A 25,585-nucleotide genomic window follows, 5' to 3' on the forward strand; every position below is an offset into this window, starting at 1 on the left:
AATCATACTAGCAATAAATGATTTTTTCATTTTCATTTTTTTTACATTTTTTAAATGTCAGTTCAATTTCGGAACCTTTACGGTACAAACAAAGAAACAAGCAAAAAAATCTTTTTTAACTTTAGTATAGATATAGTGAGTACTTTTTATACCATCTCATTTCATAAACATCAAAATTTGCGTATCAAGACAATTTTCCGCTAAATCATGACATTCCGTTGCACTACATATAACAATTTATTTTCACACACTAATACATCTCTTCGATGGTCTGGCTCGATGCCAGACGCCATTTTGTTTACAGAAACTACACGGTTGCTACAAAAACGGTTGCTAAAAAGTCGTGGTGGCCTAGTGGGCAAAGAACCAACCTCTCGAGTATGAGGGCGCGGGTTCGATTCCAGGTCAGGCAAGTACCAATGCAACTTTTCTAAGTTTGTATGTACTTTCTAAGTATATCTTAGACACCAATGACTGTGTTTCGGATGGCACGTTAAACTGTAGGTCCCGGCTGTCATTGAACATCCTTGACAGTAGTTACGGGTAGTCAGAAGCCAGTAAGTCTGACACCAGTCTAACTAAGGGGTATCGGGTTGCCCGGGTAACTGGGTTGAGGAGGTCAGATAGGCAGTCGCTTCTTGTAAAGCACTGGTACTCAGCTGAATGCGGTTAGACTGGAAGCCGACCCCAACATAGTTGGGAAAAGGCTCGGAGGATGATGAGGATGAAACTACACGGTTGCTACATAAATCTGCATAATGTGTAAGAACAAATCTTATATATCTATAAGATATATCTATGTATATAAAAGAAAGTTGTGTTAGTTTCACTACTTATAACTCAAGAATGGCTGAACCGTTTAAGTTGAAATTTAGAAAGGAGATAGCGTGAACCTGGGAGAAGCTAGCCAATAGTATAGTAGCCTGTATAGAATACAAACTTGTTATTTAATTCCTTATGATGTCATATCGCATATGTTAAAGCAATTAATAAGGTATTCAAATGAGGCGTGTCTCATTCGCCTATTTAAGAGTGTGGTATGCTCGTATATAATTCATTTGTTTCGCTCTTTATTCCCGACTAAGTACTACATTTAATACGACTTAGACGCATGGAGAACAAAATACGACGAGCGGTGACATCATAACGGAAAGTCTCTTAAGAAAGAAACCAAAATGCCTTTTTTGTAACCCGCCCATTTTTGTAGAACCAAAATTCTTCGAAAGACGTCTCAAGGAACTCAAACGCCTCGTTAATTCACTCGTTACTGATTGTTTTGATCATGTGCGTATTTGACGCAGAAGAACGCGCCGGACCTACAAGTCTATGGCACCTCCGCTCATCTTTAATTCCTCCTTGTTTAGAGGTGTGCGTAGCTATAGATATGTAGCCGCGAACAAACAAGAATCAAATTAGAAGTATCTTCATATGGATTCCCCAATTGCCATCTAGATACTCGTTACAATTTTATAATTGTTTTTCTTTAGTTACCCTAAACCGCTGTCATTAAACATCCTTGACAGTCGTTACGGGTAGTCAAAAGCCAGTAAGTCTGACACCAGTCTAACCAAGGGGTATTGGGTTGCCCGGGGTAACTGGGCTGGGGAGGTCAGAAAGGCATACGCTCCTTGTAAAGCACTGGTACTCAGCTGCATCCGGTTAGACTGGAAGCCGACCCCAACATAGTTGGGAAAAAGGCTCGGAGGATGATGATGATGATGATGAGGATGATGCCCCTACATCCAGTTACACTGGAAGCTGACCCCAACATGTTAGGAAAAGACTGAAGGAATTAAATCATCCACTATTATCTTCTCAGCTTAAAACCAACAAATCAAAGTATAATCAAATCTATTGAATTCCGATTGCTGTCGCTATAGCTACCGTTGCTAATCAGCCAATTTTCCACATCACGTCGAGAAAGCCTGATTTCACTTTTTATCGACTGAATAAGTAGCCTTCAATTATGTTTTGAATTGGAAAAATCATTGAATTTGAACATTATATTTCAGTATCTAGTCTTTATAAAAAAGTCGTGGTGGCCTAGTGGGCAAAGAACCAACCTCTCAAGTATGAGGGCGCGTATTCGATTCCAGGTCAGGCAAGTACCAATGCAACTTTTCTAAGTTTGTATGTACTCTCTAAGTATATCTTAGACACCAATGGCTGATAAAAAGGTGAATGAAAACATCTTGAGGAAACCTGGACTATGAAGTCTGAAATCACCAATCCGCATTTAGCAAGCGTGGTGATTAACGCTCAATCCTTCTCCATGTGAGAGGAGGCCTGTGCCCAGCAGTGGGACGATGAAAAGGCTGTAACAGTAACAGTCTTTATAAATCTGGTTCTTCTATCCTAATAGACAGACATGTGTTGCTGGGGAGTTTGTTGCGCCACTTCTTATTCCCAGCAAAAATACATAAGAAGTGGTGAAGGGTTTTGGGGGTTGTCTTTTGTTTTTGACATAGATTGTCAAAAACGTGCCTATTTATGAGACTAATTTGAATAAACGTTTTTTTTAGTTTGAGTTTTTTTTAGTTCTCATCAATTTCTTGTCTTTATCCTGTAGAACAATTACGTCTTTTTCGAAGTAAGGGATGACCAAATAAGTGGGTTGACGAGGTCAGATAGGCAGTCGCTCCTTGAAAAACACTGGTAGGTACTCAGCACAGCTGCAAGTGGTTAGACTGGCAGTCGACAGGGGTAAATAAAGGCAGAGGCGATAAAAACGCTTTGAAAAAGCAGTATTTAGCGTATAGAAGGGGTTATAATGACCCAGATCGACTTGTGGTGAAAGAATATATGTATTTAAAGGGGTCTTTGCCCCAACAGGTTAGGATCAACTATCATATCCATAAAATTAGTTGTCAAACACTGTCAGTTGATCATTTAATGACTGAAAAGAAACTCGTAATTTCACATTGTTACTAAGTAATGAAAATATTATGAAACATTAATCAATCAAACTATTAACAAGGCCAATTACACTTTCACTGCTTTGAATAACAGCAATCTGTAGGTACCTATATAATAGTTTTTAACTGTAGTAAAGACTCTGAAACTACGGAACCGATAAGAAAGATTCTTTCTCTGTTAGGAAGCTACGCTACCCTACTATGTCCTAGTGACGTAGACTATATATCCAGGTACATACAGAAATAAATTTCCAAGGAAATATTAATAACTTAGCCAGAGGGTACAGGAGGAACTTCTTTCCGCTCTTGGATTGAACCATTCTTCAGACCCTTGGCTACCTGTCAGAAGTAGTAGTTTGAAAGCGGGACGAAAAGACAAGGTTACTTAAAAGCAAGGGTATATTATAATACATGGCTAGAAATAATGTTAGGTACTTGTCAGATGACGGCTGATAAAAGAGTATGGAAGAAGAAAATATGCTGCACTGAACCTAAATAAAATTGAGAAAAGGGCAGGAGGATGATGATGATTATAAAACAGTAGACACTCACTGTCATCAGGCACGATGGGGTCACTGACTTTAGGCAGTGAGTCCGTCAGGTTCCCGGGAATATGTCCCGTGAGGTTCACGTGAAGAATCCCGGAGCCGTTGACTCCCAGCAGCGGGATTTGCGTTACGGACATCACCGTGGCCGCAGCTGCATCTGTCGAGAACAGAAATAAATCCATATTGACTTATCAAATCAAATCATTTATTAACAAAAAAATATAATCACATTTTACGAGAGCAAATAACTTAAAATCACGTATCTTAAGGTAATCAACCTTCTATGGATATCACATTAGACTGCCCGATAAATAATCGGTGACCAATTTTTGTAGACGAAAAATAGAACGCATTGATAGCAATAGTGCAACACACACATCCTACAAAAAATCCTAGCAAGAACAAAATATGGGTCCGATAATCTGTTCTACTAAAAGTTTTAGGCAGGCAGCCTTATGAATAGAAACTTTTTTCAACTGTAAATCTAAGTAGAAATTGACGAATATTAACGTCAGTTACTTCGCTCAGAGCTTTCCTTCATATTAAAAGTATGCACTGTCTAAGGCTAGGTACTCGTTCATAAAATAAAGATCTTAGCATAAAAATGTGTTAAAAAATAGTAAGACATATAAAATGCGCTAAGCTTTAGCTATCAACGGCAGACTAACATTAACATCGTTTAAGCAGGAATTCCACTAGCATCCTGGTTGACATAATCGCCATTAGCGTAGGTGGTATATTTTCGCTCACTTGCAAGCAATGCACACAAAATATCGCTGTATACTGCAGAATTGCAGGGGAAAGATAAAATAACTAAATGGGCTTGATTGAAGTGGTGGTAAGACAAGACCTAGAGAAAGATATCGTTAAAGGCAAGTTCAATGATCGCTGCTCATGTAAATACCAATATGCTCAGCAATGGAAAACTGTATACTTTCCTAGGTTTTAGCAGAATTCCGTTCAATCGTTTTATAGTGAATTAGCGACCCGCCCAAGCTTCGCACGGGATTTCCCCACTATTTAATGGATATAAATATTTTCCCAATCATTAACATTAGTATTAGTAATGCATCTAAAAATACATGAAAACTAACGTTGTAGTCACAGAAAATTGTCTTTAGTTAAAACTACATAGACTGCGAGTGATTAACTACTTTTGTCTCAATGTAGTATATAATATGTCCGATCTCTGCGGTTATTATGATATTAACGACGACTTGCAGCATGACTCACAGTTTAAAAGAACTACTTGCATCCGTATTATGTACATGAATATTACGTAGTTTCTTACACTTATACCCCAACCTAATCAAAGCTAAACAAAGCTAATCTTCGCTCACTTCAAAAATCTGTTGTCAATATTCAACTCTTTCTGCTATGAAAAATACAGAACTGACTGTTAATAACAACGTATTAACCTAATTAATAAAATGTATTTTATGTTTCAGTTAATAGGTTTTTTCAAAAACTCTTCGTTGTTATTGTAAATTACAAACACAAGAAGATAACCAAAGTTATCCCATAAAAACGTATTAATATTCCATCATTATACGAAAAACAACAGCATATAAAAATTATAATTGACAGGTGACTATCAAGATAGTATCTATAGATTTAATGATGGTTCGAAAAACATACTACCTTCTCTTTTTAGCCCACAGGAGGTGTGTAGCACTATCTCTTTTTATCACTGTGAATCCATGTACAAAGGGGCTTTGACCTCTTATTAGTATATCTGAATTCAATAATCTATCGTTCCTTACTCAACCTAAAAGTATCACTTAATTATACCAAAGAAAATACTTTTGCAAATGAATCCTCATATAAGTATAGCTGATTTACAAGTATAACTTCATTACACTAAGCTAAATACTTGTGCAAATAAACAAAATAAGTTTGAATAAACATTTTATGTATAATATATTTTACTTTGCGCAAAAATTCCAAGAAGGCTTTTGATAATGACTCAAGAGTAAACTTTGTTCTTCATTTACCTAATCTGACACAGGGTGCAATATTTACTTATAACATTTTATTTAATTTATTTGTGGTTATTACGGCAACCAGTTATTTTAATTCTTTGTAAAAGGGTTTCGTAATGACTTCACGGTGGCCAAAATGTACAAAAAAAAACAGTACACAGGCACGAGGAGCCAAATGACTTCAGAGTTATTTGATAACAACTGTACTCTCTCTCTCTCCGTATTGATAGCTGTTTTCCCCAGCGTCCTTGGGAAACCTTCTTTTCTTAATCTGTTCAGTAGCTCCAGAACAAAACGAAAAGATGTTTCCTCTATATTAAATTAGTATCAAAGTACGTATAGATCATGGTTATAACAGAAAGTAGTGTTGTCATATATTGACACGATACGGCTACTATTCCGTCCGCCGTAGACAATAGAGTCACGGTTCGGTTACCGGGTGAAGCCGTCCCTAAATGTGATGTTGGTTAGCTAATGATCACGTGTCACATTGGTGTAGGACTGTAGGATGCCATTCAGGCTTTTGTGGGCATTGTGGTGGCCCCAACTAAATGTATGTGTGGATACGTAAATGTAACTGCAGCATGGAGAAAAAAATAACGTACGAAGATGTCTACTAGACTGTGTAATGTTTTTGGCATGCACTATTCTTGTACATCTAGTTCCCAAATATAAAGAAGATGTACAAGAATATTTTATGATATTGTACCAAAATCTGGTAGTCTTTTTATCTCAGTCTCTATTTATTCTGTCCACATATAAATTATTATGCGTTACACAGTTGAATTCCACGAAACAGCATGACGTCTTAATGACATCATTTAATTAAATCATAAATGGTATTAAAAAAATAAGAAATTAGTCAAATTAGTAAAATGTTCCTTGTAAACAACTAAGTAGCGATTTACAATAGAAAAGCAATTGAGCGCATTGTTTAGAATTTTTTCCTTCTACGTCATCCAAGGTCGGTTTTGTTGACCTTTCCGTCTTCTAAACATTTACTTAGAGTTTAGCGCGATGCCGCATGTTGCGATAAACGACTTTGATTGAAATGTGTACGTTTACAATTTTAGTTTCAGGTTTATTATGCAAAACATGGAAATAACTAAATACATTTTTATTAATAAATATACGAGATAAATAATGTTGATTCTGTATAATGAGTTACGTCACCTGGCCCATATGAGTTACATTTTTTTTTGCACGCTCATTTTGTTCAAGAAGACTGTGCCGACAGAGAGTGAATTAAAAAGTACTCATGGTATTTCCAATTATCATGTGTAAATTATTGTTAACTAGCTGTTCCCCGTGGCCGCGTCCCGAGGCCAGCATAAACCACACAGACCGTATGATCTTTCATTTATGGCTGTCAAGTTTTACCTGAAAGTGTAACGAACCGAGTGTCTTTTACAATTACAATATAACCATAATCAGGAAGTAAGGATTAAATAAAAGTAAGCTAATAAACAAATCTACGTAGAGCGTTTTCACTGACAATGAAATACAGTCCATTCTTCAACGAACAATGACTATTGTAATTTCGTTACTCGCATTAAAAGGATCAATCCAATAAGAGGAGAATCATAACTTGCTTAAAGAAGTTCAATATAAATTTATGTTTTTATATGCTCTCATTATCTGCCTTCCCAACTATGTTGGGTTCCAAGCAAGGTTGGGCCTAGTCGTAGTACCAGCATTTTAAACGGAGCGACTGTCTCTCATCTGACCTTCTCAATACAGTCAGACAATGTATTAATTCTTAAAAAAGTAATTTATGCAATGCATAAAAAATGATTGTTTTGTATCTTAAGTGCTACAGATAAAGGATGATTCATTCAATTATTTCATCACAATTAAAATAAAAATAACTTTACTTCTGCGAATGCTTATGAAAATAAATATTGAAACGTTTGCTGATGGCTTTTGTTATCTCTCTTTTCATTTTTGACTGTCGATTACTCGCGGTCTCACTCGCCTCCTGTGGGTACTACTGCCTTTACCAGGATAAAATATAGCCTACTAGCTTCTGCCCGCGGCTGTGCCCGCGAAGAGTTCGGTTATATCGCGTTTCCAAGAGAATTCTTCAAAAGTCCGGGATAAAAACTATCTATGTTCTTTCTCAGGGTCAACTCTGTACCAAATTTTATTAAAATCAGTTCAGTGGTTTAGACGTGAAAGCGTAACAGACAGACAGAGCTACTTTCGCATTTATAATATTAGTAGGGATGCACCCGGGAAGAGCGTTTCGCCTCCAGCTGGTTACATAGTCTAACATAATAAGCTACAAACACAAGTTTGCCACGCATTAGAAACCTTTAACATCAATTACATAGTTACGAACATTAGGGCCAGCCAGAACAAAGGGCTTCTACGAATGTATTAAATTCATGCACGCAATATGTATAAATCAGGCAATTCAATTAATACGCTTGTTAATTGCGTGCTCAGTCTCGTTACTGCTGTTTAAAAAATACTGAACTATTTAGTATTAAATAAGAATCGATTGTAATTAGTCTGTAACTTCTTAACGCCGTTCCCCAACATGCTATCTATCCATTGTTTTGCTTATTAGAGATACGAATGTGACGATACTTGTAAGCCAATCAACAAATACATAGATAGAATATAGGGAGCGGTTGAAGTTGCCCAATGTGTAAGTTTTACGCAGCTTCACAACTTTTTTTGATACATTAAACTAATATAAAGGCATTTTTTTATCTAGGGGAAGGAAGGAATTCAAAGCCAGTAACACAGCGAGCATTTACTTTGGTGGTAATATTTCCTGCAGTATAATCAAAGTATGCCATTTATCATATGACCGTCCGTTGTTTAACTCGGCACGTATTTGTTTACTCAACCACCTTAGTTACTTAGTTTGTTTACAAAAAAGGAAACTATGTAGAAAACTGATATTTAAACATCTTGTAAACAATAATCGATTGATGGTCGAGTCTTGTAACAAAATCTGTAATTATAAAAGAAACTCTCAAAAATGGCTGAACCGTTTCAAGCTGAAAATTGAAGGGGAGATTGAAGCTTAGATTCGGGAGAAGAACATAGAATAGTTTTTGTCACCATCTAGCTACCCGAAACAGTTATCTCGGTACGCGGATGAAACCGCGGAATAGTAGGTAGCGTAAAAATAAAAATATTGATAGAAATAAGTGCGCGTCCGTAAATATTCCCATCTTTGTTATTATATCAATGTAAAGGCGTACAAACAAATTGACCGACAATGGATGATCATTCATTCAATAGAGTCGGCTAATGATTTTCATTGTAATCGCAATGATTTTATTTGAGAGTACTATGTCTAGCAGGCTTGAAAATATATTTATGAAAAATCCCAACTAAAGAGTTGAAAAGATAGAAACTTAAACAATCGCAGTTGTCAAAGTCAAATAATTTATTTAATTTAGGCCTTTACAGGTACTTATGAACGTCAAAAATATATAAATAGGTTTAATTCTAGTTGAGGGACACTTGTTTATCTAGCGGGGGAATCCCTCAATGCGAGACTTGTTTCTGTCTAAAAAACTAATTTGCTGTTTGGGAGATCCCCTCAAATAATTATCATATCCTGTTTTTGATTACAGCAGTACCAGAAATAAATTGTCAGAGAAAATTTCAACTGCCACGCTTTAACCTAGTGATAGGATAGACTGATACTTAGGAATATACTAAAATTACCTCTCTGCACGGTCAGTGCAATGAGAAAGACCAAAACCTCCCAGCTTCAGGGAAGCCTTTGTCCAATGTCCAGAAATTGAACGTTTTTAGACTGTGACGACGACACATGACTAGCAAGATTTAAAAAAAGATCTTGTTAATTCCTCTAGGCAGCTTATATTACTTAGTATACATTACATATTAATAAAATATTAGTAGCTAAACATTCCGGTTCTTATGACAACTAATGAGACAAAATGGTGAAACACGTTTCTGCTGTAAACGAACCCCGTTACTTGTAAGAATCAATTGAGGAAAATAGCCGGGAGTCGTTAATGGCCGGTTGAACTGGCAACTTGTAACTCAGAATGACCTTTAGGATAAGAACACATTGGAACATGAGGAATTAAGATGTATTCGATGTATTCAATTTAATTAAGATGTAATGTAAAAATTATATCTCTATAAAGCAAATCAACAGATAGACCGACCAAATATTGGGAACGGCAGTTAGAGTAGCGCCTAGTAAAACAACAGTAACATTGAAGATAAGTCTACTATATCAATATAAAAGATAAGTTTAATTTTGTATCGTCACAAGCTCCATATATCAAAAAAAATATGGAATCAGTTGTATCAACAACAACGTGCGTATAGCTATTCGGCGTAACTTAATAATAATGACGTCCACACCAATTTCGGAGGTTCTCTAATAAGATCAGTCGACGCGACGCAAACACAGGTGCACTCCCTATTCCGTCACTCCCACTCAAGCAAGATATGAAAACCCCTCGTCTCATTTTAGTAAAATTATGCATGAAGGCCTCAATATTTTGAAAAATGGAACTGGTTTACTCAAAAGCCGGATCAGGCTGACTAAAAATAGCAAGGGTATAAACATATTGGTCATGCAGACGAGATGGTAGCCAGATCGACTTGTCAGGTAGCTCTTTGCTGTTATGTACCGTCTTTTAAAATATATTTTATACAACGACTGTGCTTTTAGTTCAGTCTGGCCAATACTTTTTACTTCTGATCTTTAAATAAAATACTTTTTGAGTGTAAGCTTGACAAATATCTACATACGTTCCAGTATGAAACGTGATATGACACAACAGACTTATGATAAACTAGCTTGTGAAAGCAGTTTCACCCGCATCCCGTGGGAACTTCTGCACGAACACGAATAAAAAGTCGCCAATAGGCTTTCTCGACAATTGGGCTATCTAACACTGAAATAATTTTTCAAATCGGACCAGTATTTTCCTGAGATAGCGCGTTCAAACGAACAGTTCAGTTTTATTATATTAGTATAGATATAAAGAGTTACCAAGCTACACTGAGCCTTACAGTATTAATCGGCAGACCACGTTGTCTTGCATTACAACATAAAGTACTGAGGCCATCTCAATTCTGACACTCCTTTATCAAAATCCCACGTGGGTGCAAAAGGGTTAAAATCAATTGAATGTGTCAGTCGTCAGCCCACAATATGGTTCATAATCTTCACGCATTTTAATTGAATCTGTCACAAGCTGTGATGGGTCACAAGTAAACGACTTGATGACCTGAAGAAGGCGAAGTTTTTTTTAGACAATTCATATCATCTGTCTATCCTTTTTACCGATAAGGTTGGAGTCGACTGCCAGTGTAACCAAATGCAACTGAGTACCAGTGTTTTACATAGAGCGACAGTCTATCTGACCTGCCCAACCCAGTCACCCAGGCATCTCGATACCCACTTCTTTTGTACAGCTAACAATTTTAAACAATAATTTATTTTAACAGACAATAATTTGACAGAGTAAGAAATATTAACTTTAGTTATCAGTGTGCAATGCCTAATTGTCATTAGAAGACGGATTCTTTTGTCGTGTTCCCTTGACACGAAAATCTTACAAAAAGACATTATTTCTTGAATAGTTAATTTCTTTATCAGTATTATTTTCCAGCTAACGTACCGGCTTGGCATGCATATAAGTACTAAAGCCTTCCCCCACATATGTGTATACATTGGCGAAAACCACATCAGAAATCATCCTCCGAGCCTTTTTCCCAATCATCATCCCATAAGTTACTCAGTAAGTCTTTTTATAATTGCACGTCAAACGCCATCAGACTGATTTAAGAAAACTTTGACAGGGGCTTGTTAGGTGGCTATCCGTCAGTTGTAGAAAAACCTATTAAAGTTAAAGCTTCCTTATATCTATTGGTGACTCTTTCTTTATCAACAAGATAAGAAGTGTTGGCAATAGTTTTAAGAAAACTTTAATTTTATTGGATCTTTCTGCGATTGACGGTAAACCTGCAGCTCACTTGATAAGAATAAAGAAGTTGCTCATATAAACAAATTAAAGTGGTTACTGATCAGTGACCCCAACCACTTAGTTTGGAGATATGCGTGCATACATATTCGTGCCTTCGCCAATTGAGCACGAGCGCTGCGTAGGCGCGGGTCAAGTTTGTAGAGCGTTCGAAAATCAAACGCTATTCGTTGTTCGATCGCGATCCCGTTTCGTGATTGATTCGTTGATGGCGATTCAATCGAAAAACGTAGGTTCAAAGTCCGCTGTTAGTGATAAATGCTTTTAAGAACCATTTTCATTTTATATATATAAGAAATATTGCTTTATAAGTTTTTTATGGATGTACAGGTATTGTTATTGCCGCTATAATAACAAATACTTAAAACTACAATGGCATAAATATTTTAGGAGGCCTAAACAAACGTGATTTTTCTAAAGATTCGGAACTCAGGCATTAAAGTTTTACTGAAGTAATTAGCCGCAAACATTTTTCATTTATTCACAACATTAATAACATTGCAAAGACAAAACATAAGAGCTAATAAGAATTTTCAAAACAGCTGTGCAAATATAGTCTACAATTGTGTAAAGTAAATAAAACATTTATTGTACCAGCTGTTTCCTCGCGATTTATCTCTCGGGAAATTCTTACAATACCCGGATAAAATATAGGCTATGTAGGTCTGGAATAATGTAGCTTGTCCAACAGTGAAAGAATTTTTCATCGGTTCAATGGTTTCGAAGCCTTAAGGGCACAAACAAACAAAAATGCTAGTCAGACAGTCCTACAAAATATTGTTCCGAATATCGAAAGTCTGACGACGCATAATGCAGTTTTACTTTTCAAAGCCCAACATATGAGGAAAATCGGGATGTTAGGCAGGCCCAAAATAGACCATTATTGTTCAGTGGTCACTTAATCTTCGATTAACCTTATAAACTGGTTGCCTTGCAGTCATGACATGACTAATTCAAATAACTATAAAAACAAAAATTTCATTGTGAGTCATTGCAAAAGCTACACGAATAAAAAAAGTTATCAATTTTCAAGTTTTATCGGCAAGTATTTCGCAATGTTATGGAATAAAAAAGAAACACAAAATATGAAATTAAATGGCTGTATTAAAAAAACATATTCATAAGATAGCCTATCCCACTGATCATCAACTACATATGTTGGGGTCGGTTTCCAGTCTAACTAGCGTTTAGTAGCTCAGTAACAGTGTTTTACAAGGAGCGCCTGCTGATCTTCTCAACCCAGTTACCCGGGCAACCCCCTTGTCTTGCCCTTGTTGAGCGTGTCAAAAAATATATATCGAACTATGCCGCATTCATTTCTTGTTCGCTTAATAAAATAATGAACAGATATGTTAAAGCATACGAAAGTTATTAATAAGAGAATATTCGAGACTGGTTTGGCTCAGGCGATGCGTTGACCGTGATGTCGTCAGTGAAGGTCGGCGGATTACCAGCTATGTACAATATACGTATTGATAGCTTTCAGCACCCATTCGATAGCTGATCGTCTTTTTTTATTTTAAATTGCATTTTTTCTACATAGAATTATGATTTAAAGTCTGCTGATAGGATTAGGGTGAACTGTGCTAACCAGACTAAATGCTTTTGATTATTTGTAGCCCAGATTTCACATTAGGGTAAAAAGACAGTCTGTAAAAAAATCAGTTAACCCGACAGCGTTCGTAGGTGCATCGCTCTACAGGACGAAAATCTCCTGAGTATCCAGTTGTAGCCGATTCGTGCCTACATTTCGACACCTCCTACGTATATTATCGTAACCAACAAAATGACGATTTTGCTTTTTTTACATAAAACGACTTATTTTTATTTCCATTTATTTATTTTTAAACATATATTTTACATTTATATTTAATATTTAAAAATGTAAAATATATGTTTAAAAATAAATAAATGGAAATAAAAATAAGTCGTAATAAGTCGTAACATATATTTTACATTTATATTTAATATTTAAAAATGTAAAATATTTGATCGCCCGATTTCCCAGGATTTCTATCATCAGACCCCCGGACCTGATGAGAAGACACCATATGAAAAGTCACTCAAACAAAAAGAAAGTCTTAAAATCTTTTGGTAAATCATGAATTTATGCAAGTAACAAAAATCTAATTGAAAACTTCTGTTTGAAAAGTTGGTTAAAAACGAAGTATTCTAGCTTCTAGCAAGTTCGTTGTATTCAAGTAAGTAAGACCAACAATTTCACCACATCCTCATTCCTGTTGAGTTACATTGCAGATAATTTCATGCAAATTCTGTTCCATTTTTTATCTGATCTGCGTCATTTATGTTTACGTCACCGTTGTGAGATTTATCTTTTCTACCTTTTTTGTACGATATCATTAGCACAGCAAATTAAATATAATTATTTAATATTAGCTGTCTACTTAATTGGCTTATTATCCCCTATCCACATGTGCAATGTTCCAAGCTAGTTTGATAGCATGTATAATGCAAATCTTCCATACGAGTCAAGGAAAAACGTTTGGAATAACACTCTCAGCTGGTTATATCATAGCCAATCGATGCTAACGGGTTTTTACGATGGCTGTGAGCGACTTGCAATCTGTCGCTACCATAGAGAACAAAATGACTAGCGGAGATGTCATAACGCAAAATCTCCTAAGAAAGTACTAGAAAGAAAGTACAGTTACTAGCTCCGACCTTACACAAATTGTAGGAACCCGCCTATTATTTTCACAATAACATCACCAATCAATCAAGAAAAATTGGTTTTGATTTGACAAGGAACCCAAACGCCTCTAATAACTGATCTCGCCTACAGTACGTGACTGTGCCCTACAAGAAGGTACCTGGCCTACCTTCCTGACATCTCCGCTATCTTTCCTTCCTCCGTGATCGCTACATACATACGTAGGCATAATGGTATCTTCGTAGTCTGCGCACCATACTTGTATTATCATAGTTCAAACTAACTGCGTTGCTTGACTGATTTACGATTGGGATCCCAGTGTTTTACTAGGCTTTACATTTTGTTTGCGGTTACGTTTCTTGAAATGCTCATAGCCTTTGCTCGCGTTTGTGGATTTTAATTAATTTTGTAGCTGTACACAAAAGGGATTTGTTACGCTTCATATTACACCGCTATGGGTGAAAAAATATGTATTTCTGACTGGCTCGGGAACCTCTATTATGTCCATATCCAACATAGCCACAAAAAAATAAGGACTCATTTTTCTACTCAACTGCTATAGCTATGAAATCATTTCTCTCACATACTATCAGTTAGTTAGTTACGTCCCACTGCTGGTCACAGGCCTGCTCTCACACAATGAAGGAATGAGGGTTAATCACAAACTATCTATACACATCATAGCTATGGAAATAAGGATTTATTTTTACAACCAAATGAGTAAATTACTGGATTCATCTACTCTCAGATATCACGTTTTACTAAGTAGAAATATACATAGGCTTATAGTGCAGCCCCAATCAAAGCAAGTGACCTTTGCGCAGGATCGCAGTTGCTATGCTACGATTCTCTCGATGTACTACGCATCTTGTACAAACCACAAGATGAAATGTATGAAAAAAATTGAACTGCTGTTCAGGGAACGCTAAACTTATGCATGTATTTGCAATAACTTCTAATAGGTATGATTACGACTACAGTGTAATAGTGGATAACACTAGTATTTTTTCAAACCCTTCACAGACGGTGAAGGGTTAGAATGAGGTGTTAAATAACTGCGCCAATGACAAAAAAGTTTACAAACACTGTCTGTGAAGGATTTAAAAAAATACACAATATATAAGTACTTGTTTGTAAACTTTTTCACTTTGTCACAGTAATTATCCAATTACTTCTAAGCTCACTTATAAAGAGGAGGAATTTAATAACACAGCGCAAATCGCAAACACATAGAACTTACATACTAAGTGGCATAATGACTCGCAACCAGGTACCCTGCCTCTTAATGCATACCATGAATGTCAGTAATGACACCAATTGGATGCTCGGGGGTTACACGCTGTTACCTTTGTAATCATCCGTAGGCGAACCAATATGACTGTATGTTAGTTTCTTAACTTTTCACAGCTGAACTGAACGAAATCAGTTTTGGGATATAAGTAGAGCAAAGGGCTGTGTGTGCAATGGTATTTATAAACTGAAAGTCTCAAAATAATTGTCGTTTGGAATGAAGGCTTTATTAAGTAATATCGAAATATTTTTCTCTACCTCAAAGGTCATCATCATCTGTCTAACCCGACTTTCCGACTACTTTGGTTGTGTACCTGTGTTTTACAAGGAGCGATTGCCTACTAAGTGACCCGGGCAACCCAATACCGCTAGGTAGGGCTCTCTACATATTACAAGACTCTAAAATTAAATTCTTTTAAAATCGTCATCAATTGAGGTGTCTATTAAAGGAACGATCAAATCGTTTGAAGCTAAGTACAGTCATTAAAACCAGATTATGATAAACATCAAGATCGAAGGTGTGTATCCAATTATCACAGTATTGGCGTCACAAAATACATCATTATCTACTTAGTGTTTCAAACTTAATCATCATCTCCCGAGTTTTTTTCCAACTATATTGGGGTCAGCTTCCAGTCTAACTGGATGCAGCTGAGTACCATTGCTTTACAAATAGCGACTGCCTACCTGACCTCTTCAACCCAGTAACTCGGGAATAAATCTGCCACAAGTGCCGGCTATAGTCGTGCCCTTTTTTGGTTATTTTTACTCCTCGGTTTGACTCCTCTGGCAAGGGAAGTTCTTTACGCACCCGGAAAATTCTGTAAATCGTTCTGATCTACATTCCTGCTCTAGTACCAGACATTTAGAGAAACAGACATCTAAGCATACATCAACACTTTAGGTTTAATGTAAGTGGGCAAGTTTTTATCCTACTTCCAGAGGTCAAACATTATTATTTAGGCTTTCTTATTTTCTCATTAAAAACTAACTTATTTTGCTTGGACACAGTCACATTTACTTCAGGCTTATAACGTTCTTCAAAAGTCTTTATTAATATAATCAGAATGAGGAAAATAGTCACAAGTAAAATCTTTTCCCTGTCATCAGTAAGTCTTGTAATTGGGGACTTTCCATGGTGTATCGTACCAGGATAATGTTTCTTTATTCAATTTGAGACAGCGCTTTCAAGACAAGCATATTTAGTCTTATACTTGCGGAATATATACTATTTAATATATTTATTTGCGGAAAATGCAGTCAGATCATCCGATCATAGAATTATGCCTACGTGGCTCAATTAAGTAAGAAGAAAACCCAATGGACGCAAAATCGTATTTTGTGGAAAATATAACAAATCGTGGGTTTGCCAGGTTACCATAACAACTTACAAATCATAATATTAGCGGTACGAAAAGAGACACTACAGCTGAAAACAAGTAAATACCTAATAACCCTACAATTTGTTTTCCCTGTGTATTTTTGCAACTATGGTGTAATTTTCCTTGCGATATGTCACAATAATGACAGTTTACTAGCTAGTTTCATCGTATTTTCTATCGCATTACTAAATTCAAAGTTCGATGGAAAACCGACAGATGTACTAGTTTGCAATAATACAATAATTTTAATCCCCCCCTCCCCCCCTCTCGCTATATAAACGTCATTCTATACCACTCTCACGGTTGGTTTTTTTTTGTCAAAGTTTAATTGCTTTTATTCACTTTGTGTGACAATTACTTCTAAACACTTTTTATATTACCGTTCTCAGTAATCATTGTATAATAAAGACACAAATGAATTAATGGCTACCTACATGAGATCTACATGTATGCAGTAGTAAGATTTGATCAAATTGTACTTCAAAAGAACACATCAATGTAGTTTCAGACGGTAAAAATATCTGCTCTGCCAATCGCGATATAATCGCGCACAAGACATATACATACAGGTAAAACCAAGAAACCTTTTTATTAACTCCCTTTAAAAAAAAAAACTACGGTAGCTTTGTAACCCTATCGTTGTTTTCAATTCATTCAAAATAGGTTCAATTCGACATTGAATGGTTACAGTCAATTCGCGAAGTCAATTAGAAAGTTATATTGACAAAACAAAACAATCATTAGAAAACAAAGCATTGTTTGTTTCCTGCTCCAAATTACAATTGAATTATTTGTCAATATTGTCTTTAGATTGTATCGTTGATACATAATCATTTGTACATTTAGCAACAGCATAGGTTTAACCAGGCTGTACAAACAATCTATACTAATATAATGAAGGGGAAACCTTTTTTTTGTGCCCTAAATAATTCGAAACTACAAAACCGACTGGAATCATTCTTTCACTGCCTGTACGCTATTTTATCCCTGAGTAACATAGGCTATATTTTGTCCGGAAGAAGTTCCGGCAAATTGCGGCAAAACATCTAGTCTATACCACTGGAATGAAGAGGAATAATTTTTTTGTTTGCACTATAGAACCGATTTCCAAAATTCTTTCACTGTTGGAACGCTACACTCTTCCCGAGTAGCATGCTATATTTTGTCCGGATACAGGAAGAAGTTCCCCCGAGATGTCGGTGAAACCGCGGGCAAACAGCTAGTCACAAATAAAAACGTAAAACCGCCTTCATTATTTGCATTGCTGAAATATCGAATACACAACATATCAAATAAAATTGGCCAGCAATAATCTTCCGATGACACGCCAAAATGTTATGTTATGAAAGTGCATATCTACGCAGGATGTGTGTGATCCGGCCCGGTATATTGTTCTCAAAATGTTTGCCAAACATACCACTCTTATTATATGAGTGTCATTACTTTCAATACATAAAGTAATCGTTGTTACTTAAAATGTACTGACAAACAGACTTTGTGTCTGCGGTCACAAAGTCCTTTTCATCATCTGTTTAGCCTTTTCCCAACTATGTTAGGGTCGTCTTCCAGTCTAACCGGATACAGATGAGAACCAGTGTTTTAAAAGCGACTGCCTATCTGACGTCCTCAACTTTGTTGCCTGGGCAACCCAATATCCCTAGGTAAGACTGGCTGTCAGACTTACTGGCTTCTGACTACCCGTAACGACTGCCCAAGATGTCCAATGACAGCCTATCGTTTTTTGAAAGCCAATTATATATTCAGTTATGTTCAGTTTTGCCTAACTTAGCTTCAGATGTCTTTTATTACAGTTTCCGCAAAGTATTTTTTCCAAGCAACGTTTTTAAACTCTCAGATATAGAGACCCTTCTGGTCTTTGTCTTATCATCATTGTCTTGTCATCCATTTTTTGACAATCAGAAGATTCGTATTCAATAACGATAAAATAGACTGTTAGAACTAAATTCTATTGTATATTGTATAATCCTTGGCTACATACATGCCTTTGTTGAATAATGTTATCAAGGAACTTCCTTTGCACAGTAAAAACGCGTTTGACAAAAGGTTGCAGAGCAGAGTTCAAGTTAAACGTCATGTATAGTGTGATAGTCTTCTAAACAATACTTTAAAATGTAGAATGTACAAAGTTTTGTCATTATCTTCCATCATACTAATGCTTTGGAGAGTCATGATAAAACGATACGGGTACAAGACACTGGACGGTTTGAAGTATTTTCTTCATTATAAACCAGATCAACTCCCTGACTTCAGACACGTATCCATAATATGCCTTTACGTAAAAATGAAATAAAATCTAGCAGAATAGTTTAGTAACGTTTAGTACGTTTATTGACATGAAAGTAACATTACATTCTGGTAGTTGACGTCGAGCCACAAACTAAGCTCTGCTTGTGTCTTGTGGCTCGGACATTATTTGGCTTGGACAGTTATTTGGTAACTTGTACATATTAATATAAAAACATCAAGAAGTAGAAAAAGGAACATCGAAATGATAAAGAAGGCATAGCAATAACAAAACGCACAGCAACATCGAGCATAGTTCGCCACGGCTTGTAAATAATGACAGTTTATCAATACAGTTTAGTTTTGCTTTTTTCATTTGCAAACAGGACTGCAACAACAATGGCAATCATAACAAACCGTCATTGGGCGTCATTTGAACGTCAATCTTCATTGAAGACGTCAGATAATAATTGTTTTGAATCAAACAGCATATAGGAAGGTATTACAGACAACAGTACAGATACAAAGGAGTCTTCTTAAACCATTCGTGCACAAAAGGTTAACCAAACCATCGGTAATCCACGATTTTGGGCTCTGCATCACCCTAAGATTGTCTGGAGAAAATGTCTATGGCATGAAGTCCGCCTTTGTAATGTTTAAGAATTTAAGTAAATATAGTAAGTAAATAAATGTTCCATAAAGTTTAAATAAATATATATCTAATTAAAAAATGGTCGCTTAACTGGACGAAAGACAGAACTAAACGAAATGACTCAAGGCTACACAATTTAAATATCAAACGTTTGTCATAGCACCAAACGCCTTCCATTTCCATAGAAACTAATAGACTCGGTCAAAGGATCGGGAATTGTCAAAGCGAGACGAGGAGTGCTTTGAGACATCATAGGCTAGTAATAAATAATGTAAAATAATGCAGTAAACGAACAATATAGAGTAAACCAAAAAAACGTTTTTTTTTTTTTAATTAATTTCCATGTTCAGATGAAACATCTGCATTTCTTGGATAATGGATGAACCTTCTTTTTGCAAAAAAATGATTTTTGCTTTGTATTGTTAAACCTATGGGTGTTATGAAAACTTCTGGTTGTGTATTAAAAAGAAAACCATTGTTTTCACGCTTTGCTCGTACAACGTTCTACGCATCTGGTATTCTATTTTTCGATGTTATTTCTTAGAAACTTGGTTACGTCTTTTTATTCTTTTTTATGCTACTGTTCTCTGAAATCTATACCTATATAACAAAGGGAACAATTTTTTTGTACCCTAATGGCACCGGAACTACTGAACCGATATCATTTTTTTTCCACTATTGGAAATAAACACTTCCCGAGTAACATAGGCTATGTTTTATTTCGGTACTAGCAGTAGTTTTCATGGGAGGCTGGTGAAACCGCGGGAATACGGCTAGTATATCAAACATTTCTGAACGACTAGTTTATAAATTATTTTAAAACCAGAGATCCAATGCAAAAATCGTTCGCCAGCATGACAAGACATTTGCAAGCACATATTAACACAGTTTATAAATTCGCCGAGCGGAAAATATCGTATAAAAAAAACCACCTACGCACACAAATGGAAAAATTCTACAGAGTACCGAATTTTGTACAATTTGGTAATGTTTCCATTCTGTTGATAGAAGATGTATAAGTATAAGAAGACTGAATAGTTTAAGACTTTAATATGGCTGAAAATTACCGATAAATTAAATTGTCATTGTAATTTTTGCAGCATGTAACTTATATGACATTATAGTCTTCGTAGAATTTAATGAGTTACTTTTGAACTAATAATAGGTAATTATTCAGGTTTAAAAATCATTCGGCTAGTGTAGCAATCGCGATGTTTTACGGTGGGTAAGTATTATGGTCGTGCGTATATATTTATGGCCTTGTAAAAAAGTCAATGCATAATTCACTTTGAAAATAACTGCTCGGATTAATTTACTTCCTATAAACACACTATTATTGATTTAGTAGACATTAAGAGTAGAATCGCTACTACTTAACCTATCTGCTTTCTAGCACCAAATATATCATAATAACACATTAAAATATCAATAAATCGGAATCTAAATTCCAGTTGAATAAACTATACTTAGGATGTGAAACGGGTTCCGCAATCAGAGAACGTCGAGGACTTTATATCATTCACACGACATAGACTCGTCAGCAAGTAAAATACGGTGCAATCATCCTTTTTTACCCGACCGTCGAAGGGCACAATGGTGCTCAGTACTTAAACAGCATAACACTCAAAGGTGAATACTTATTGCTTCTTAAAGGTCAACTCGAAGTAGCTGGTACAGGCTAAAACTAAATAGTTGGTTCTCACGCAAAGCCTACAGGCATCGAGAATTTTAAACACAAAACTGCATAAATAATGCTAAAGTAACCATGGAAACGCCACGTCGTAACAGGAAGGGTTATTTAAAATGAACGAGTACGACTGCTATGCAAGTACTATTATTAGAAGGCCTGTAATTATCGTAGGAAAGCCTTTTGTCGGTTAATAAATATCTAATGAAACGTTTCATCGACGTGCTTTAAATGTATGTCAGGAGACGTCGTCGTCGTGATACGTCTAATTAAAGGCACGTTGCAAAGTAAATCGAAAAAATCATTATTTGGAATGACAAAGAGAATTCTAAGTACGATATGACTGCCCTGCAGATTGAACTGCCAACACCTTTAAATCCATTTTACAATGGTATACTCCAGTTAATTAGGGAAATTCAAAATAGTTACAATTTTTACCAAATAGAATTGCAGTTTGTACCAAATAGAGTTACAATTTGTACCACTCTGCAAATACCTACACACAGCTCATGAAATCCTTAGCAACGGCCAAATAAAAACAAATTAGAACTTACCAGTAACATTGGCAGGCTTGTTGGAGCCAGGTGTGGCGTTCGTGGACACATTTGCTGGTCTCGGAGAAGGCGCCGGGTCGAAGGGCACGGAGGCTGGTGGGGTTGGTATTGTCACGGGAGGTGGTGGGGTCGCGGCTCGCCGCTGACGGGTCCGTGGCAGAGTCACCACGTCATAGCGAAAGGGGCTCGAACTGCCACTGTCTAGCGCGTATTCTATGTTCCATGCTGAAAAAAATAATAAATGTTAAAAAAAAAATCGATGAATGTTCATCTTAAATAGGGTGCATAGAATTTTTGGCGCAGTTCAGAAATAATAACTTTTATTGCAACTTTGTTTGTCACAAATAAAAAGAAAAAAAACATCGTGAGAAACGTTTGTAGGAAATCACAATTTGTCCGTTCTGAAACTTCAGAAGACTCTAAAACATATTCTGGCAGCCAGCATTATAAAATAAAACCCAGTATAAAAACACGGACACTATTGATGTCAACTGTCCACTTTAAATAATATTTTGGAGCTATAATTAAATTCACACACAACGCTTTTAGAATACTGATGAGAAAAACAGTACTTGGCCATTTGTATTAAAACACATACTAATTTTTATATTATGTATGATTCCAGTAGTAAGTGTGGCCATTTTGGATTTTCGTTACACGTATGACGTATCTAAAATGTACGAATGTCAGTTTGTTTGCTTTCTCGAGTCGATTTAAATGAAAGGGGATGTGTTTCAATAACATAACACGTTCAAGAGCAGTGCAATGCACGGAGTAATTGTACAAGCGTGTGTATTAATTAATTACGAAGTGTCAGTGACATAACTGTGTAATTAAACCCATCGTAACGTTCATGAACTACACTTACACCAAAGAGTTAATTCAGTAGGGGAGACTAGAGAACTACAGTGTGTTAAGTATGAACGTGGAAGGATGGAGCGGTAGACGTAGACCGAGGAGTAAAGAGAAGATAGATTCATTTTTAAAATTAATGTAAATATTTAAAATGAATCAGAAGAAGGGGCAAGATGGGGTGTGACGACAAAAAAGACAAACAAGCTCCAATAGTAGGAGCTCCTTTGCTAGAGCATTCGAATGCTCATCCTGGCCTTCAAAATGCTTTTAGGGATAACAAAGAAAAAATTTCAGCGCCTGTTCATTACAGAATTTGACAAGGATAGAAGGCTTCTAATCCTGGTCTTGTTCTTTGTTAATTAAACGGCATCTACTGCAGAGCAAAGGCACCAGGACTATGGAATTGTTTGAAAGAGCTACCGCGGCCAAAGGGCTCTATATGGATCATGGTGAGTTTTAGCGCGCTGCACCCATAGCGTGGCCACTTTTCGCGGTTTTCAGCGATCCGCATCCTTCCCGTTCGTTTGGTCTAAAATATTGTGACTATGGTCGATGACGCGATCATTTATGTAAATAATGTTGCATATAGCGTCATATATTTTGGGTTGTTTATACAGCTAGGTTTCTAAAACATAAAACATAGGAACACAATGTTATTTGTACATGACCAATGTTTTGAGGGCTTGTATAATCTATCTACATCTACTGGCTGTCGGCTAATAGACCAATGACGATTGTCTATGCTATGTTCATGGCTATATCATTGTTCGTGGCATGCTTAAATATTTGGTCACCAGTGGAGCCTTTGTCATGGTCGCGGAAGGTTCAACGAGCTCATCTTCAACTCTTCACCCTTGCTAGTCTTTAAGGGCGCGTGCAAAAGAGCGAATGCTCATTCTTTCAAAATAATAAATAAAGAATGCCCTGCATCTGTTTCTGTAAAGATTTCTTGTTCCAGCTCAGCTTAGTTGTCTAAAGGCACACTTCCACGAGTCTTATTACAAAACTGCCTTTAACCTCATCTGTCTCAATTAGGAACGAACCGGAGGAAAGCCACATTGAAGAATATCCGTGATTAAGCAATCAATGCAACAAGCTAAGCTTAAACAAAATTATTTTCACTCAAATTGTAAGAAGGTTAAGTAAGTAAGTAGGCTTATCAAGAATTACAAGTGATTTTGTTATTTGTGGCAGATGTCTATCAGTGGAAGAGTGACAAGATGATGGAGCTTCGCCTACGTACAATAAGAGTTATTCGCTAAATTGAGTGTCACATGGTACGTCAGTTTCAATAAACAATTCAGTTTAATGTGTGATGCACGGGACGGGAGCGTCATCAGCCGTGTCACGTGCAATACTGACACTCAGTGAGCAGAACGGGTGTAATCAAGTCTTTGGTAATCAAATATGTGCCGCTGGCAAATGATAAATGTTATTTGTTTAGCAAATTCACTTTTTTACGCGATATTTTTCAAGGCGATAGGTGTACCACAACGTTCTATATTAGGTCCCTTCCACATTTTAGCTGACACTTGTTTTTGACATTCGTGAGTGCTTGTAAAGGATAAGTGAAAAACGATTTCGCTTTCACTTTGATCCGACATGGATCTAAAAAGGAAAAAAAAATTATTTATTAGCATTAATAAAACCCTCACAATCGACAAAGGAGAACAGTTTACATGATAGCATCCGAGGTTATCTCGTGTTTATTATTGTATTGATTGCTTAATAGGGATAAATCTACTCGTATGTTTGGATAGCCCGAGGTTCACACAAGCCAATGACCAATGCTTACATTTAGAAGTAAAAACACGTCGAAATAGCGTCACTGTGAGAACCAGTACTATGATTATATTCACAATAGGCTATTTCCGGCCTTTTCAATTAAACTTTGGTGCTTTTTAATTAAACGGTTTATTTTTGTCACTAATGTCGTGTTAGTTAATGTCCATTAATTTATTGGTAGCGTTACTTTCTCTTGTTTATTATTAACTACTTTTTGCCCTCGTTTCGCCCATGTAGACTAATCTAGCGCTAGCCTATTCGAAGCGAACAAACACTAAAGATCGGTAAAATTAATACAGACGTAATCGAAATTCGCATTGAATATCTTTGGCAGTCGTTGCGGGTAGACAGAAGGCAGTAAGTCTGACAACTAGTCTTGACTTAAGGGGTATTGGGTTGCCCGGGTAACTGGGTTGAGGAGGTCAGACAGAAGAATCTGGTACTTTTAAGTAAGGTAAGACTAGAAGCCGACCCTGTCATAGTTGGGAAAAGGCTAAGCAGATGATCATGCACTCGTAAATTCGTGAATTCCCCAAAATTGAGAAAATAAACGAGAATTACAATAGTAACTAATAGTATTTTGGTTGTGCATATTTCGCAGTTTTCTAGCATATTATGCACTTTGTTAGTTCATTTAACCCGATGACTTTTCGTGACGAACTTGACAGATAAGCCAGTACAATATTTAGGTAACTACTAATTAAAATTCAATGCGCAATAGACTTGCTTACTCACAAGTTAGGTCCATTACCACTGACCACATAAACGGCTGTTTTTCTGAAAACATGTTTGCTTTGAAAATTGAATATGAAAATTCATAGTGAGCAGTTGTTTTAAGAAAACTGAGGTTTACGCTGTCGATGTACTTAGGGTTTAGTCATAATATATTGTGAATCATTTTCATATTTTGCATTCACGATACATGTGTTGTTTAGGTAGTTATATATGCATCTTACGTCTACCAAGCTATCAAACGTTAGTCTTTGTTTACACAGTATTAATGCTAATTAAACACGTACTATCGTAC

The 25,585-nt window shown here is 36.3% G+C and overlaps 1 protein-coding gene across 1 annotated transcript in view; it reads right to left on the reverse strand.

Annotated features, from left to right (window-relative positions):
- LOC124644768 (plexin domain-containing protein 2) overlaps positions 1-25,585 on the reverse strand; it is a 53,189-nt gene that overhangs the window by 14,165 nt on the left and 13,439 nt on the right. Inside the window, exons 2-3 of the mRNA XM_047184298.1 lie at positions 21,919-22,143; positions 3,468-3,620 (exon numbers count right to left, since the gene is read on the reverse strand). Of these exons, the coding sequence (XP_047040254.1) occupies positions 3,468-3,620; positions 21,919-22,143 (378 nt within the window). The remainder of the gene's footprint in view (positions 1-3,467; positions 3,621-21,918; positions 22,144-25,585) is intronic.

Source organism: Helicoverpa zea, chromosome 31 (genome assembly GCF_022581195.2).
Source record: "Helicoverpa zea isolate HzStark_Cry1AcR chromosome 31, ilHelZeax1.1, whole genome shotgun sequence".
Classification (NCBI taxonomy): domain Eukaryota; kingdom Metazoa; phylum Arthropoda; class Insecta; order Lepidoptera; family Noctuidae; genus Helicoverpa; species Helicoverpa zea.